The 17,565-nt window shown below is 43.0% G+C and overlaps 1 protein-coding gene across 1 annotated transcript in view; it reads left to right on the forward strand.

The window, feature by feature from the left end:
• The window catches only part of fstl4 (follistatin-like 4), a 187,864-nt gene that overhangs the window by 112,838 nt on the left and 57,461 nt on the right, over positions 1–17,565 (forward strand). The window contains exons 5-6 of the mRNA XM_062405405.1: positions 12,322–12,512; positions 15,733–15,853. Coding sequence (XP_062261389.1) covers positions 12,322–12,512; positions 15,733–15,853 — 312 coding nt within the window. The remainder of the gene's footprint in view (positions 1–12,321; positions 12,513–15,732; positions 15,854–17,565) is intronic.

Raw genomic sequence — 17,565 nt, forward strand, 5'->3', positions numbered from 1 at the left:
GTTATAAATTATTGCATATGAAGGCAGATGATGTTGCACCTTGTTAAGATTGATTTATTGGTTGATTGATTGGTTGAATTGTAGTTTTTAGGAATCATAGTTTGTGCAGAGCAGATCTGCAACAAATTCTCATCTTACAACAATTCAAACAAAATGATGCCACACACGCCTATAATTATAAGCGCTTTATTTTGCCAGTGACATAGAGACAATGAACAATGTCCCCAGTGACCCACCAATGAACTTGCAGAATGAAAAGCAGGGACAAAACATCTTTACCTACCAAGAAGCAAATGACTGTGTTGTAATTACTGGGTGGGAAATAAATGAATATATTATCAACGGACTGCATTGTCTCTCATTAGCTCAGTGCCAAACCTGCTCACTATAATTGAGGGCTGTCATCACAGTTGAAATTAGCGCCCTATGTTTGCTTCATCTGATCATAATGAAAACATCATTGGTATTTTGTGATTGTGGAAAGACAAATATTGCCGATCAGTTCATTTTCCCTCTGGGAAAAACACTGGAGACTAAAATGATTTTGCTTTTGTGCAGTGGGTTAACCCTTGGAACGACGGCTTGTAGTCACATATCTGTGTTAAATATTTGATTGTGTTATTTGGTCTTACTTTAAATTCAAGTTTTAAGCTTCCCAAAAGTGTAGTAAGTTCTCCTCACTTTGACGAAGAATCATCACCGATATATCACAAATATAAATTATAGTTTGCTTAGATTGGATTTTCACATTTTTAGGACGAGTTGATGTGTCGCTTTTGTGTTGAAGTTTGCACAATTATGTGAGAAGTCAAAAAAAGTCTCATGTCAAGAGACAATGAAGCAAACTTGTGACCTAAAGAGTAAAAAAGACTGAAAGATGAAGAGTCATCTCAAGACAAATGTTCACTAACAGAATTTAGATGAGCTGGATGAAACTCCTCTTTGACAAGGCAAAAAGAAAGGAAAGCTATGGTCTCTGTGTAGATCCTGTTCTTTACCTTGTTCATTGTTTGATAATGTATTATAAGAACAGAACATACAGTAAAAATCTAAGGCCACATTCTCCTGAGACGCTCCCACAGCGTGTGCCAGAGAAAAGATTTCTCCCACCTGCTACCATTACATTACATTTCATGCTACCAGCTTGTTCATACAGCTCGTGGTGCGACGACACCATCCATCCTCATTGATTCTACTTTTTGCAGTTTTGTCTGCAAACAGCAGTAACTGTAAAAGTGGTAATTTGATGAATTATCTAAGAAATGTTTTTAGATCTCTCATTTTGATCTCCACATTTTAGAAAGATGTGCAATGATGTCAATATCCAAGCTATGGTTAGTACCATTAAAATAGATTAAATTAGTCTCAAATATACACCATCTTTTCATAATTGTAGCTAATAAAGTTTTGCATTACCTGCTAATTTTGTGGCCATATTGGGGATTAGTGGAGGCCACAGTTTTTACCCATTCATTTAAAACAGGCACCTGTACTTCTCAGTACAAAAACGTATATTAATCATAATAAATATGTTGTCAATAACGGCATGATCAGAGCCACAAGAGAAAAGGATGAAGTGGCCTCATACTGTTATTATCTCTTCAAAACCTTTTGCTGTGTAAGCATGTGACTTCTACCGCAGGGATCTTTTTAAGTGTCATTAATCCAGTTTAGTGCCTAAAACCATTTTTCTTAACCCTGACCAAACAAGAGCCTTGACGTTCATTATTAATCCTTGGGAATAATAGTTTGACCAAATCTTTTTTTGAACTCAGACAGAAAATAAATATTTGAATTCCCCCTCTCAGCTGAGCAGTGATAACCCAACACACCTCTCCACTGAGTCACCCAGCTCTTTATCTGTGATTTTAGCTGTGTTTCACAAAAGCTGCACTAAGATCAACCGGCACCAACAACTAAGTATTACATGAATTCCTCATTAGGTGAAAGCCATTTAGCGTCTTTAACACTCCTGTCTTAGTGCTGTGCTGTCTTCTGAAACCACGCTGAAATCTCTATAAAAAGGCCAGTGACATTTAGAACAGTTGAGATGAATCATAAAAGCTCTCTTAGCATTTATCCTTAAAAGATTAGAGATTGGTCCAAACTTCAGGTTGCTTCTTTTCGAAGGCACATAACAACGGTACTTTCAGTGATGTTGAAAAGTGCCTGAAGAAGAGAGCAATCATTTTCCAGCGCATCTGCTTCCAAGCAACTAAAAAACCTTTTTTAGGGAAAAGCAGGTTGACAGTGTGTGAAATCAGCAGGTGGGAGAATACGAATGCATATGTACATCCACTTCTGAGTTTCGGTATTGATGGCTTTGGATGTTGACAGTCTTGCGAAAACGTTTCCGAGTGGCTGCAGCAGTGTGTTGTCATCTTTAGGTACACGACAGAATTCCTTCACCGCTTTGTGTTCGGGACGATCGATGTCAATGTTAAAATCTTCAGTCACGATCTGTCGACAGAACAGAACGAAACTCACTGAAGTTGTCTTTTGTCAGAGAGCCCTGGAAGTCGATTACAGATTGTTCACAGAATGATGTTGTCCGTGTGATCACCATTGACACATACTTTAGAGATCTTTAACTGCAATCTTTCCGATCAGGTCAGAAGGCAGTCATGAAATTACCCTGCTACAATCATCTGGTCAAGTTTCAGGTGAAAGCATACAATCGAGACAATAAGTGACAATAAGGTAATTAAATATAAATGACTTGTTGGTAAGAGATCACATACTCAGCAGAAGGAGTTTTGTAGAATTAGCGATGGGGCACTGAGCAGCTGGGAAGTGGAGAGTATGGATCGTTCACACATTGGTTGGGTTTGATGACTGAGCAGTGGACACCATCCTCTTTCTGTTACCTATCCAGACCGGAGTAGAGGAAACTATTGCCTCACTGGCTCCTTGTTTGTTTTGCGAAGACAAGTGCCACCATCCATCCACCTGGACCCACCGGATATCGATAACAGTTTGTTTTCACATAACCCATTTTCCTGGTTGGACATGCTGGGATGTTATCAGGCTGTGGAGACCAATGATGAGTCTACTGCCAAGTGGAGTGGATGAGTGGGATGTGGTGGGCGCTGTAACGGAAGCAAGTGTTAAGGCTGACTGGGGACTTGAAGCCACTGGTGGAGGTGGTAGTCTTGGGAGAGAGTCGGAGTAGGGTGAGGGAAGGGTTGTGGGGCAAGTTCAGAAATAGCATAGCGTTTACCTGTTTCAGTGAAACTTCCACTTTGTGTTACTTAGAAATGCCAATTTTTATTTTCTGCGCCTTCTGAAACTTTCCCTACAAGGTCACTGTGGTATTTGTGCGGGGTAATGTCAGCGGTGGGGGGTTCAGCTGAGCCACATGCAGCCAGAGGCGGCCATCTACTCCGGTCCCCACGCCCAGGCAATTTAAAAACTGTATACTCGTGGGATCGTCAGGCAGCAGCTTGCAAGCCTCAGCAAGAGCCACGAAAGGGCCCTGAGCTCACTGTAACTTACACTGCAGGTGTAGTAGAGGGGGAAGGAGGGATGCTGAAAATGTAATCAACACCTGAGCTTGTTCCCAGTCTCAATCCATTAGCAGGAGTGGTGGCTTTGTAATTATTTTCTTTGGCTAAATCTGCCTCACATGGGCTGAAGGGTTCAAGTGCAACTGTGTTTATATTCTGTCTCTGTTTTGAGAGATCTGCTTATTTCCTTTTTGCTGCTGTTGACCCCGCGGTGGAACAAACTCCACTCTCTTTTATTTGCCGCGCGGCTCCTACAGGTCATCGTGCAGTTCATCGGAAAGAGCCTCTCGAGTCTCCATTAGGCTGGAGTGTGCTGCGGCTGCTGCTCCGGCCAAAGCAGCATGCAGATTGGAGGCAATTTTCTGTTTGACTGGGCCGCAATTTGTGAGAAATCACATATGGTGAGCCTGGAAAGTGTGGGCCCGAACCCAGCTTTCCTGCCTCTCGGCCCCTACCCAGAGTTTTGGATTATGGAGGGTTTTTTTCTTACCGCTACGCTACTGCTCTGTTTGGCATCACTATCTGAAAACTCTCCATTTGGAACCCCACTTGGAGGGCTAGCTAGATGACCACCACTCCACCAGTCCCAAAAGAACAAGGCCACACTCTATGCAGCTGCGTGCAAAACAGAGGGGTAAGGCCAAGTGGTAAAGCCAAGGGGATGATTGGGGATTTGGCCGCAGAGCAGGAAATACTAAAGAGCATTGACTGCAGTGATGGAATAATACATTTCATTTGGAAAAAGCTTTTAAAAAAAAGGAAAAACCAGCTAATGGAGGCTTTTGGATGAGACTGAATAAAGTCTCTATAACTCACGGGACTGTTGGGCCTTGACAGGAGTAGGAGCTTTACTCAGATCCCTCCCACATCAACACAGATAAACAAAAGGCATAATGTTATGTATTACTTCAACAGCCACTTATTTTTTGTTTAGTTTATTTAGGAGGGGTGTCTGAAAGGAGAATGGAATGACCCGTGAACTAGCTATTAGAGATTAGAGATAGTGCGCTGCTAATGATTTGGCTGTCGGCTGCCAGCTGTTTTGAAACGGCCGCCTCTCTCAGCTCTTTGCGTCTCGGCCTCCGTCGCCACTGACACGTGAACAATGTGCACCTCCTTATTTGCACTCTTATGTCTGAGCTGCAAGATATTTCATACTGCGAGATGAAGGATTTCTGTAGTTACGGTGCATGGAATACTTTCCCTTAAATGATCACGGGAAAACTTCACTGCAAATACAGCTTTTATTCGGTACTAAAAACCAGGTGTGCCTGCTGAGTAAATCAATTTCACTTGGATTGGAAAACAATTACCTTGTGATCAATACTGACACTGTGTACAGAATTATTACTCGTCTAACTGGGGGTTCACAACAGTAATTATTGAAACAACAGCAGCAGCCATGTTGATATTAGCAATATTTTCTATATTAACTACAGAGTTTACTCCGAGGTCCATGTGACTCGGCGCTGTCCCGGCGAGTTACGCTTTTGCGTCGGACTGATTTGATTGTCTGTGAGAGTGAGTAAGTACGAGGGAGACAAAGTTGGATCCAGAGGAGGCGCGAGGAGGAGATATAGTGCTGATGTGCAGTTTGAGGAGCCAGCTCTAGACGATAGGCTTGCACACAGACAGGCAGGCGGGGAGGGGAGGGGCGGGGAGGGGGGGGTTGCTACTGTACAATTTCAGCTTCACTGCGCTGCCAATATCTTTGGTGTGGCAATGGGTCTCTCGTTTAGTCTGTGCCAAGCTGCACGCGCTCTGATAAGGCTCCGCGAGCGCACACAGATCCATTCTGCTGAATGTATGGCGGGGGGGAACCGGCAGACAGTTTTCCTGTACTCAGGATATCTAGAGGCGTCGTTTTAAATCAGCCGGGGTCATGTGTTAGTTCAGAAATGTGGGAGTCACTCTGGGCCATAAATCACTTTCGAATGCTTTCGATACGGGATTATTTCCCCAACTGCCAATAACAACTTCCCGAGAACACTTCCGTAACCCGGTGCTCTGATACTTCATTCGTGGTCAGTGGTGAAAAAGCGCACGGCCGATGTTATCAGCTGACTCCTCCCGGCCCCCCCCCGTCACATCCAAACAGCCAGCCAGGTCTTTATAACTTGACAGCTCACACGCTCACTCTACTGATCATTCATGCTGCTGCTGCTGTTGACCCAGGTTGCGGCAAACCTCCTCCACCTCCCCCCCAGCCTGCTCCTGCTGTTCTTTGTAGATGGATGCTGTGCAAGCTGTTTCTGAATAATGGCTGGGTTTGTGCCATGGTTTCATATTTATGGAAATAAATGTCTGTGTTTTTTTTTTTTTTTATTGCACTTCCTGCAGAATGTCTCGCATGCTGCATGGATTTCATCTGGAGCAGGGTCCTCAGCTGCAGAGTACTCTCCAATGCAACCTTCGTTTTAATAAATGCTACTGAATTCTTCATTCCTCCTCATGCTGCAGTGTCTGAATTAGACGTCATCAGGTTTCTTATCATTTCAGTTGGCATTTATTATATTTATGCAGTTTTTTCCCTGCAAACGTCTTTGCATTTATTCCTGTTAAGTAACTTGCCCGCTTGCTTATTATCCTCCTTTTCCTGAGCTGATTCATATTACCTGCACCTCCATCACATTTGCAGGAAACAGTGTATGTACGTGCTTCAGCATTACAATTGGTAATTTGAAACATGTCTGTTCATCCACAGCCCTCATACAGTCCGAGCTGTGTAAAAACTGAACATTTTCTGCTGCAGCCTCTTGATTTTGAAACTGCCAGCTCAATAAATCAGGAGGTGAGTTTTATTGTGAAGGAGCCATTGAAAGTAAAATCAAAGACGATAATGCTGATTGCCATTGATCCAAAAATATCCCATCCCAGTGGCTATTGATAATGACAATAATTCATTGATTAGTCATTTGCTGCATAAAGGTAGCCCACAACCCACAATGTGCTTGACGTGCATTTCCTTGTAAGTTGAGCAAACTTTAGGACGGATAACAAAACAGAGAAAGTTACAGGTTTAAGCGTTTTCAGTCACAGCAGTGACAGAGGCAGCTCTGGATAGACTATGACGCTCGCAGTAAGCCGATTTCAACAGCTGCCAACGGCGATTATGCAATATGAGGCTCTCCTGCGACTTGTGTCACCCCTCCAAGATTGGCTCAGCTCTCTCAGACCCTGCTGCCCTCAGGAGCAAAGAGTGTCCATCAAATTCATAATTATCTGGAAGGGAGGTCCATCACCATTGCATATTAGCGCCACACAGACAGCATGGCAGTAAATAATCCCATCATTTCAGCCAGAGGAGGTCAGGCAGACATAAATTTAACACAGAGCACTTTTTACATCCTGGAGGGCAGTGTAGGGACGTTTCATCATCTGAAGAATTGATGCCTTTGGATTTCCCTTCACTCCCTCGCGTCTTTTAGCCGGAGCTAAGAATTCATCCAATAAGTTCTTGCGAACATTTTTTTTCTTCCTTTTTTATGATTCATACACTTGTGAATTGCAGTGGATGTACAGCTGCTCTTTAACGTTTGAATTGCTCCACCGCAAATTCTTAACAAATTGTTCTGGCAAGCGAAGATTGAAGCGGACCAGCAACAAATCCGTTTTGATGCCTCAGCAGCACTGGGTCATGCTCCGCTATAAAGAAATCTTTTTTTGTCATGTCAGACCTGGATGATTTATAGTGCTGGAAAAAGGTATTCACCATGTTTAAAGTTTCATGCCTTAAAATAAAGTAAGCCTTCCTCTTTTGAAGGCTTAGTTTGAGTTTTTTACAAATTTAAAACCCCCAAAATACCCATTTATTTAGTTTTAAAAAGACCAGACTACTTTAAAATGTTCTTCACTCGAATTGCATGTTTTGTTTTATTCTCTGTTCACCTTCAACATCAAATTGGGTTCCTCTGTCACGTGTGACACACTAGGGGAATATAGGGGTTAGTTTTATAAAAGGCAATCCTAGCCCTAACCTTGAGTGAGTCTAGCCTGGAACTAGTTTTCAATTCCAGAGACACAAGTGGAGTTAGCTCACTTGCGACCTTGTCAGGACTCCCAGTTCAGTCATTGTCTCCCAGTTCAGTGTTTTGGTGGTGGTGATTCCACCCTTAAAGACTAAAAAAGCGGTTTCACTAAAGTTCACAAAGCTTATGAAGCTGTGACAGCAACTGAACTAAAATCAGGATTCTCCACGTCAATTAGACTCCAGCTCCTGTTTTTTGTCACTTAAGCCTCATCATGTCGTAACAGACAACTGCTGCAAGAGCGAGAGTCTGAAGCCCCAGGCCGTCATCGAGCCTCCACAGCTCTCAATGTACAACCATTTCAAAGTGTTAGGGGAAAAGGAAGGAAACGGGAATTTGTATCCGCTATCACTCTAAGCAGGAGGATCCAGATAAGCTGCTGGTTATTCCACAATTGTATCGATTATCCAATAACTGGCTAGGCCAGAGTGTGTCACACAGTAAACTGGATTTTAAATATGTTTTTTACACGGAAGCTTGGGAATCTTAAACATAAACCTTCCTCTATAACTGTACAAGGATCAGTTTTTTGTTGATTGTCCCTATTCTTTTGAATAAACCCCCTTTAAATGTCTGTGACTCTTTGTCCTTTCATTCAGTCCCTCTAGCATGGAGGCACTTTATTCTCTGCTCCTCTGTTTGTTATCCCCTCCGTCTGACATTTATAAAGTGCGAGCATGGCGGATGCTTTGAGTGGTGGAGAGCAGCTCCATCTCCGGGACATTGGGCGTCCGTGATGCGAGCGGCTGCGGATCACTCACTTAAGCGGGCTAACATTTCAAACGTGCAGTGAAGAGAGTTGCGGTCCCCCTAGAACAATAAAACTGTGTTTGAGTCAGGGACGGCTTCACTGTAATACAGACAGATATTTCTGTGCCGCTGCTGCAGCTGCTGTGCTCAGCAGAATGTGAAAGACCGACTCTGAGGACGTTCACTTCGGCAAAGATTCACTGCAACATCCAGGTGTAGCGCCGCCTCTCTCACCATGGACAGGGAATGAGAGATGTTCCTGGAGGGGTAAACAGGTTGTGAGGGCACTGAGGAAATGTGTGACCTTAATCAACCTCTGTCAGTGCCTCTGTTGGTCGTATGGGTTTCCTCTGACATAAGTGCTGATAGAGAATCAACCTATTCTCCAGTGACAGCCGTGAACAGAGGCATCATGCTTTTGTACTTCATACTCATGAACGTCCAGTCGGATTAAAGATGAACTCATTAGACTTCGGGGGTCAAAGGTCAAAATCAGTGTCACGTCGCTAAACATGCTTTTAGCTGTAACTCAATCAATTAATTTAAATATTCTGATGAAATTGACTTCAATACCCTTTTAATCAAATTCCTTCAATGTCTTAACTACATTTACAGCTAAATCTAAGTCTTTTCAAGACCATGATGAACAAAATCAAGACCCATAACAGATATGAAGGGATATCTGTGTCCCGGATTTACTTAAACTTCCTTCAATTGAAGAATCAGAATAGAGAATAACCAGGGACCATAGCAATCAGTTTCATTTTGGTCTTGTAGTTCTATTACGGTGTGCTAATCTGTATCTTTAAGAAAGAACTACAACACACATTAGACATTACAAACTACGTGCAAAACAGTTCTCCTCAAGAATTTGTTAAAAGTTTGGTGGAGGTAACAGTAAATTAACTTTAAAATAATTAAGACCTAAACTTAAACATATTAACCATTTCAACATATTTAACATATTTAAGACATTTTGAGGCCTCCGCAGAAACCCTGATACGTGAGTCTGGAGAGACCTGGATGGGAACTGACAGAGGCACACAACCTCCAGACTTGTAATTCCAGTCTCACGTGTAAAACAAGTAGACTCTCCTTTCAAATATCCTGTCACAATATATGTATAGATATATTTTTGTGGGGGCAGAGACAGTCTGAGCCGAGAGAGGATTGTTCTCTCAATATATGACAAGATCTAAATCAGCGTGGGGGGGGGGGGGGGGGGGTTGTTAATTTATTTCTGTCCTTCCAGAGCGGGGACGGAGATGACAGCTAGGTGATGATCCCTCATGTCTGATCCTTCTCACGCCTCATTCCCGTCGCAGGAATAACATTGAACAGGGATTTAGCCAAGACCTTGACTTGACTGCCTGCTCGTAGAGAGAGAGACGAGTGCACATTGTCTTCGCTGTTTGGGTGAGAGTCTGTGTCCTGTAGTGCGTAGACGCGCAGCCAGCGTGGAGCAGACTGTGTGTTTGTCATTGATAACTGAGATTCATTGGATTGAGGGGCTTCCTTTCATCACTCATTGTCTTCTGCATTGATGTCCGGGCACCAAGGAAAACAGTACAACACTGTTATAGCTGTACATGATTACTGGATCTGAATAGCACTAAGCTTAATGCAAGTTCCACTCTCTTGTCTGTGTCTTTTGATCCATCAAGACAAAGTCATCTACTCCTGATGAAGAGACAGTTACTAAAGTGACAGCACCAATTTGTGGAAGCCTGAATATACACGTGAACTACAGATGTGTGATTCCTTTTAAAATGTTGTTGTCTTTTGTGTTAATCTGGATTTATGTTGAGTGGTATAGATGTCTGGGAAGTTGCTGGTTGTTGATGTTTTTCTTGTGAATTTCCCTGGTTTGGAATCACAAACATTTATCTTCTCTTCACAAACAATATTAGCCTCTAGCGTTATGAAACACTCGCTTTAAATAATTTGGGATGCCACAATTTTCCAAGTTGTTCCTGAAAATGACATTGTTTACCTTCTTCTCAGGCACCATGGAAATGGCATGCCCGAAACAAGTGTATCTCTGAGTATATCTCTGCAAGTACAAGGTGTATATAAATAATCCTGGTATCTGTATAAAGACAACCCTCGCAGGGTTTCTTCAGAGTTGTAAGCATCAGTATAGATGTTACTGGGGCAGAATACAGGAAAATGGAACACAGCATAAGTGAACGATATAATTTCAGCCAAAATAGTTTTTAGAGTGAAGATCCCCTATGTAATCATGTATTAATGCTCTAAACCTCCTGCAATCTAAAGCTCAACCTATGAACAACACATATGTGCTAATAAAGTGCAGCAATCAACAGTTAAAGAGGTTTTAATAGACATGTTTACGCGTCATCACCAAATTGGCCATTTCGGTGCCATCTGTGCAATTTGAGGTTTCTCAGCACAAAACTAATTTAGTTTCACTTACAGTTTAATTTACTATTCAGTTAATTTAAATGCAACAGGATTTTCCAAAGAAACTGCTCCAAAAGTCTGAAATGAAAGCGTAGCACAACACTGTAAAACCAACTTAGTTCTTTAACTGTGTTTGAGCTTGACGGGAAAGATCTCACCAAGATCTCACCAAAAGGCCCCTTGTTAGTTAGTAATCTTTTGCCCTTGAGGTTAAGGTCTGCTGAAGTGAACACAAACCCATAATCACTTGGTCAAGGTGAGGGAAGGATCATAGCCATTGCAGGAAGCATCAGAGCTCTTCTGGTGGCCTGTAGTAGCCCAACACCTTGATACACACAGAGCAGCGCATGTGGTGAAAACAAGTTGTGTTTGCTTTCCTCACTCGGGGCCTCACTCACTGTCCCGGTGTCGAGACTCAAAAGATTAAAAAGGGAGCGTGCAGTTTTGTTGAGGACCTAATAATGGGGACACATTTTTCACACAAGGAAACATTTTTGAGTCTGCGAGTGTGTGCATAAGCATAAAACTACGTGCATGTTTAATGTATGTATGTGCTCGATCACAGAGTAGCACAGCAGGAGACGTTGTCGTGTGTTGTGGCCTACTTGAAGCCTCGCTGGCTCCGGGGCAGTGACAGTTTTTGCTAAATGTGCTCGGGCAGCTCTCCCGACTCCTCCGCGCCCGGTACCGAAAATGTGATGCTGAGACTAAACTTCCAGATTGTTGTTGAGCTTTGTCATCTCCCCTCGTTTTGCATTCGTTTGTCGTGATATTTGTGTGAGTTGTTGGAGGAGATTAGGAAATAAGGAAAAACCATCCCCATGTACGCTCAGAGGGGGGTCTCCCGCCCCGCAGTGATCGGGCGGAGACGTCACCTAATGATTTATTCATATAGGATGTTTTCCTTATTTGTTCTTTCATCACCATGTTTCTAGCTGGCACGTAAGCCCGGCTCCCCCCCGCCTTCACGTCGGTACTGAAGCAAAGGAGGGACGAGGGAGGAGAGAAAATGAATACCTCGTTTTCTCACTCTGCATCTCACGCTTATTTGCCTTGCCTCCTCTTTCTTGGTATCACGTCCCTCACAGCATGTGACAGACTTGTTTTGCATAATTATTGATTTCCAGTGTGAAGACTAAATGCAGAGGGCTGCCTGGGATTAATTAGTTGTCTCTCGTTTCCTCCGCGCATCCTCGTGGAGCAGAGGCTCGCAGAGAATCTGCAGCTCTACGCCCAATCAGGTTTTGAAACATGAGCTCTAATCCCATCGTAAAGAGGGACATGAAGCTTGAGAGGGTCTAAATGAGGATGTTTACCTTTTGTTTTCATGTGGATTCAAGGATTACTTGTAATTAATTGGACCCCCTGCACTGCAAAGCTGTCAGACAAATTATGCCAACAAAAACTAACATTTTTTAAATGAGCAAACACTCAAGGATGCACACATGCATGCACAGATACACACATTATGCACCCCTCTTTTCCCTTCTTCCCTTTGAAAAGCACACAAACACATTAAATCCAATTTACAGCTTTAATCTGAAGGCTTTGGCTCATATAATTGAGGTTAATCAAAAGCCCTTTCTTTCATATCTGTGTGTTTGCTCTTGCAGTCAACGCCTGCACCATGTCGGAGTACAACAGGCTGAAGAGCATGCTTCTGGATATGCAGCCTAAAGTGCTGAGGACTGGAGATCGGAGCCAGCAGAGAGACATGGATGAGAAGCGAGCGATGGTGGACACCATGTTCAAATACCTGGATGTGAACAAGGACGGGCGGCTGGTCGGTGATGAGCTGGAAAAGGTGGGTATCAAGCTGAAACTGATGAATATATAGATGGAATGATAAAGGATTCAGGTGGAATAGGAGTTCTGCACAAGGAAGCAATGTTCCTGGAAAATACGGTACTGTGCAAAACCTTTACATCCATCTATACGCAGTATTGTCAGGGAGGTGCCTGATCGGTTGCATTCTGCAGCATTAAAATGCACACTATGTTACGCCCTGAGTCATAAAGAGCTATCTTCAGCAAGGAGGAGAACAAGGTGTCCTCCAGCAGATGGTTGGGCCCCCCCACAGAGCCCTGATCTCCCCATCATGGAGTCAGTCTGGCTGAACATGAAGAGACACCGAGACAGCCTCAGTCCACGGAGGGACAGGTTCTCCAAGACGCTGGGAACCGACAAATCTGCTGAGTCCATTAAAGAATGAGCAAGTTTACCGAGGAGTCAGGGTGCTGTTTAAAAGACAAAGGGTTGCCACAGCAAATAATTTGGTTCATGCTTGTTTATGTGAGTGTAAAGTAAAACATCATCGGAGGAAGAGTATTATCGGCCTGTTGCCGAAAATAGTTCTAACAGTCACATAAAATCTTTTTTTCAACTATGATGGCAATTCTTATTATTTCCTCTTTCGTGTGCCTCTTCACAACAGTTGCGACAAAATGTTGGTTTGACTATAAAATGGAGTTTTGCTGCACGTGACCTGGAACAATTAATCATCGCGTTTAACAATGGAAAATGTTTTCTGAGGTTATCTTCCCACCAGGATCTGATTGGAAACAGAGGGGAGACGGGGGAAATGATAGGATATTGATATTCTCCGGACGGGGAAATGAAATCATTGCGGGCATCATCTGGTGGACATCAGTGATAATTGTTGATTAGATTCCTCCCAACCAATGCCATGATGTCAGTCACTTCAGCCAGGATGCAGTGAGCCATGTTAGTCAGTTCAGACTGAAACACCAAGAGTTGCAACACATGCTGGCGTTTGTAATATTTTCCATATTCTGCCCCTTTTTGGTTTAAAATGAACATTGAAAGAGAGTGACTGAATCTGCCATCTGAATATAAAGCACCACAAAACGTCTTTTGTCATCTCTGAGCAGTTGTAAGCGACAACACGCTCCGTCCTCTTCTTAAATTAAGAAGATTGAGTGATTTCTGACCCAGTTCCAGCTCCGGGAAAATGAATAATAAAGCGGCTTCTGCCAGAGCTGCATTAAAGATCCAACAAAAGATTTTGATCAATCACAGCCGGCAATTACTAATGCTGACATGTTGCCAGGAAGTCTGCAGATAAGACGTTCTTATTCTGTAGGAATTCATACGTTCGGCGAGATAATGCTTTTAAGATTCAAAGCAATGCACAGATGGATTTCAGTCATCCGAGCCGCAGACGGTCTCTGGTGTGGAATGTGACACAGACGGGCTCGGAGGCTAAATTCCTTTTCTTTGGGTTTAAACTATTTTATTGAAATGCCCAAGGAGAGATCAGTCTGAGCCAGTCAACACGTATTTGCGGTCGGCTGTAGGCATCCCTTAATCTGCCATGTCACATGTGCGGCTCCATATAGAATCAATTGGGAGCGATAAGCAAGCACCGGGGCTATATTTATAGACTTGGAAAGTCTCAGTTGAAGGAATTATAAACATGGAAGTTACCTCGGGATAGTCTTCTTAACATTTTGGCCTAAAAAACAGCTTAACAATGTATATAAAAGGGAAAAGAAATAATTATATGAAAGAATGTGTATGAAGATGGAAGTCAGGGTTATTCAAGGCAGCGTTGTTGGTGGAAGCTTCTCAGCATGCATTTGAGAAAATATTGACCCAGACAAACATGCAGGGTTTATAAAAGTCTCTGGAGAAATATCTATTACACATGAGGCATAGATCATGATATATTATTGACCTGTTTCATTCCTTATATGTACATAAAAAAATGCATGGAAATGAATCATCTTTTGCAGAATGAGCATTCTGAGTTACACATGTCTTGTGACCTAATCTTCCGAGCATGTGTCAGACATGAACAGGAGAATAAAGTGTGCATAGATCGTCAGATCAAATGTCTTAACAGATTCTGTATATTCTGTATTAAAATACATTTTTATTATTTTGACTTTTGCCAGGTTTATATTCTTCGATGAAAATTACCAAACAAGAAAAAAAAGAAAACCATTTGATGAGGTGTCCTGGTGAAATGTTCCCCCATCACTCCAGAACCCGGCCTTCCAGCACAAGCAACAAAGATTCTGATGCGCTGAGAGTTTGGCACTTTAAGCAGTGGCCTCCTCGCTTTCACAGAATTTAGTGCGATTGAAATTTTTTGGAACAGACGCTGAGCTTTCTGTTTATCTCGTCAAAACTGCTTCACATCACCGACGCAGGGATGGCTCCCCTGAGAAAGCTGCAGCGGGCTGGAGGAGAGGGCCCCAACAAAATGACAAACAACGGCGGAGAGAGTGGCGCCTCCTCCCAGGGGAACGTCTTTGAATCAACTCAGGTGCAGTGTGCACTCCAGATAGAGATGGAAGGCAATCACAAACAAGAACTTAGATGACAGATTACATATTTAAACGACTCCCTCTAAACAGAATGAAATTACTCTCACAATGAGCCACTTTCAGGTGTTTATGTGCATTTGACTGTTGAAGGAAAAATCTTATTCCGTTTATCGTTGGAATGAAAAGTTCCCGCTGAACATTATGCTAATTATATTCAGTTATGCAGTTTATTTCGAATCACTGTTGCTCTTGCTGGAAACTCATTGATCTCTTCTTCTACAACGTGTAACATTTGAAAGCTTTATGTTGTATTCTCTGTGTGTAATATAAAATACTGCAAAACATGTACTGTTTGGATGTATTTACAGGATTCTGTGATTTCTCCCATCGGGCTACTTCAGGGGACAGGCTGTGCCGGACTCTTTATATTCATAAAGGGCCGAGGCTACCCTATTAGAACAACACTGAAACGTGAAATACGTGTGGTGTCCTATGTAAAATGTCATATTTACATTTATACCGAACATGCATATTGTGGGTCTATCATACAGATGATAAAAATAAAAAAGATAAAGCTAGGAGAGAATTGATAAGAAAATGCTATATACGATAAAGGGCAGTAATTTCCTACCTGTGTTTGATAATGTGTCAATGTCTCAACACAGGTTATTTATCAAGATGGTTTTATGTTCTGACATATGGTTTATTACCTGGTGTGTGTGTGTGTGTTAGATCTCCATGAAGGAGCACCTGGAGGACAGCTTGTTGGAGTGCACCATGCAGGACCTGCTGCGCTACGACGACTACAACAACGACGGCCAGCTCAGCCTGCATGAGTTCTACACGGCTTTCCGTAAGTCCTGCTGTCCGTCTAGACTTTTCCCTTTTGGTTTCAGCTTCTGTGTTCTCTCTGTCTGTTTCCCAGACACCCACACCAGAAACAACAGGACCTATATCTGTAGCTCATTATGAATACACGCAGAGAAAAGATTATTAATGTCTCAAACAACTTTGACCTTTACACTGTTTCTCATGCTCCTACTCTTTCTACCTTGAAAATGTAAAACATGTCTTCATTGTCAGTATTAGCATTTGGTGTTTTTTATGCTAATGCTTATTTATAGTTTATAATTAAGTTAACTTGCTTGGTTAAGCTGAACAACTGCTATATACAGGGAACACCAATCAATCCTTTGTAATCCACAGCTTATCGTCACCAGTGTTTACATCCTGAAGCTCACAGCCACTCAGCCTCTCCACATCAGGATAAAAGTGTTTCAGCCACAGACAAATTGATAATTGCTCACTCGCCCATGTGCCCAGACCCGGCTCCGGGTGGAGCATCTGAAACAGCCGTAATGGCCTTTCACATTTAGGTCTGAGCGGCAGCTGAGCTCTCGGGCATGTTCCACGTTATTAAGACCCGCAATCAGAAATTCCAGCGCTAATGTTACCGGGGGCATCGGCGTCAGAATTGCTGGATTCCATGGCAACCTCCCGCAACTTATTTTTCTGGTCCATGTCGCGCTTCAAACTGCGGCGAAAGCACCGAGGTCTGAATCCAAAACGTTTAGAATAATGTGCTTAAGTTGATGAATTCAGCAGTTAGGTGGGACAGGTGCTCATTTCTGGAGCTCTACCTTCAGCCAGTGCTGCTCCATTAGGCCCCAGCACTAATTTAACCTCTTAATGACTGGTACTAAGGGGAACCATCCCACTGTGATTTGGGTGTGCTCTCTCACTTACCAGATGGGCAGTGAGCAGATTGCTATACTAACCAACCCACGGGCCTGCCTGCAGGTTTGAGGACGGGTTGGTCAACGCATTTTATGTCTGACAACCAGTCGAAGGAATAGTTTGGGAGCAATAATACCAGCTATTGATCGGATGATGCTCAAGGTTAACTGTTGGGCTGCGGAGAGGCAACAGTAAAGGGGGAGTCATACATCTTGAGTGGTGAATCTGTTGATGGTGTTGAAGTGAAGATGCATGTAAGTATGTGTGTGTAACTGCAGGTATTGTGTCTTTTTGTTGGGAGGAAATTAGCGCTCTCCCAAATGAGCGCTCGGGAAAAAGAGGAGCAGCCAGGAATCACAGGTGTGTTTAGCAGGGTGGAAACTGACAATATGGTCCCACGGTTGAAAAATCAAACACAAATAATAAACCTGAGCGCTGTGAGAAAGTGTTTTGCCCCGGTTGATATTCTCTTGTCGAGGTCGTCGTCTGATCTCAGGTGAACATTTGCAACACAGGCTTTAGTAATATTTCGGAGACCCTCTAACTCAAAAGCACGGCAGTAGAACGTGCACTCAGCGATTCTCTTTCAGTTTTGCATGGTCCTCCTCTGTTGGTATTTTTTCCCTGTTCTGCAGCTTTGATGTCAGAGTAAAAGCCCTTTGGCCGTTCCCCAAGACGATAACTCCAGCTTCATTGTTGCTCCCACAGTCACTGAACCTACGTTAGGAAACGCTGATTGCTGTTTTGCCCCCTCTGCTGTCTTCGCCTTATTTAACTTATATATCTTGACACTTCTCTGCTCTGTTCTGTTGACACCCACATTTCTTT

Source organism: Platichthys flesus, chromosome 15 (genome assembly GCF_949316205.1).
Source record: "Platichthys flesus chromosome 15, fPlaFle2.1, whole genome shotgun sequence".
NCBI classification, from domain to species: domain Eukaryota; kingdom Metazoa; phylum Chordata; class Actinopteri; order Pleuronectiformes; family Pleuronectidae; genus Platichthys; species Platichthys flesus.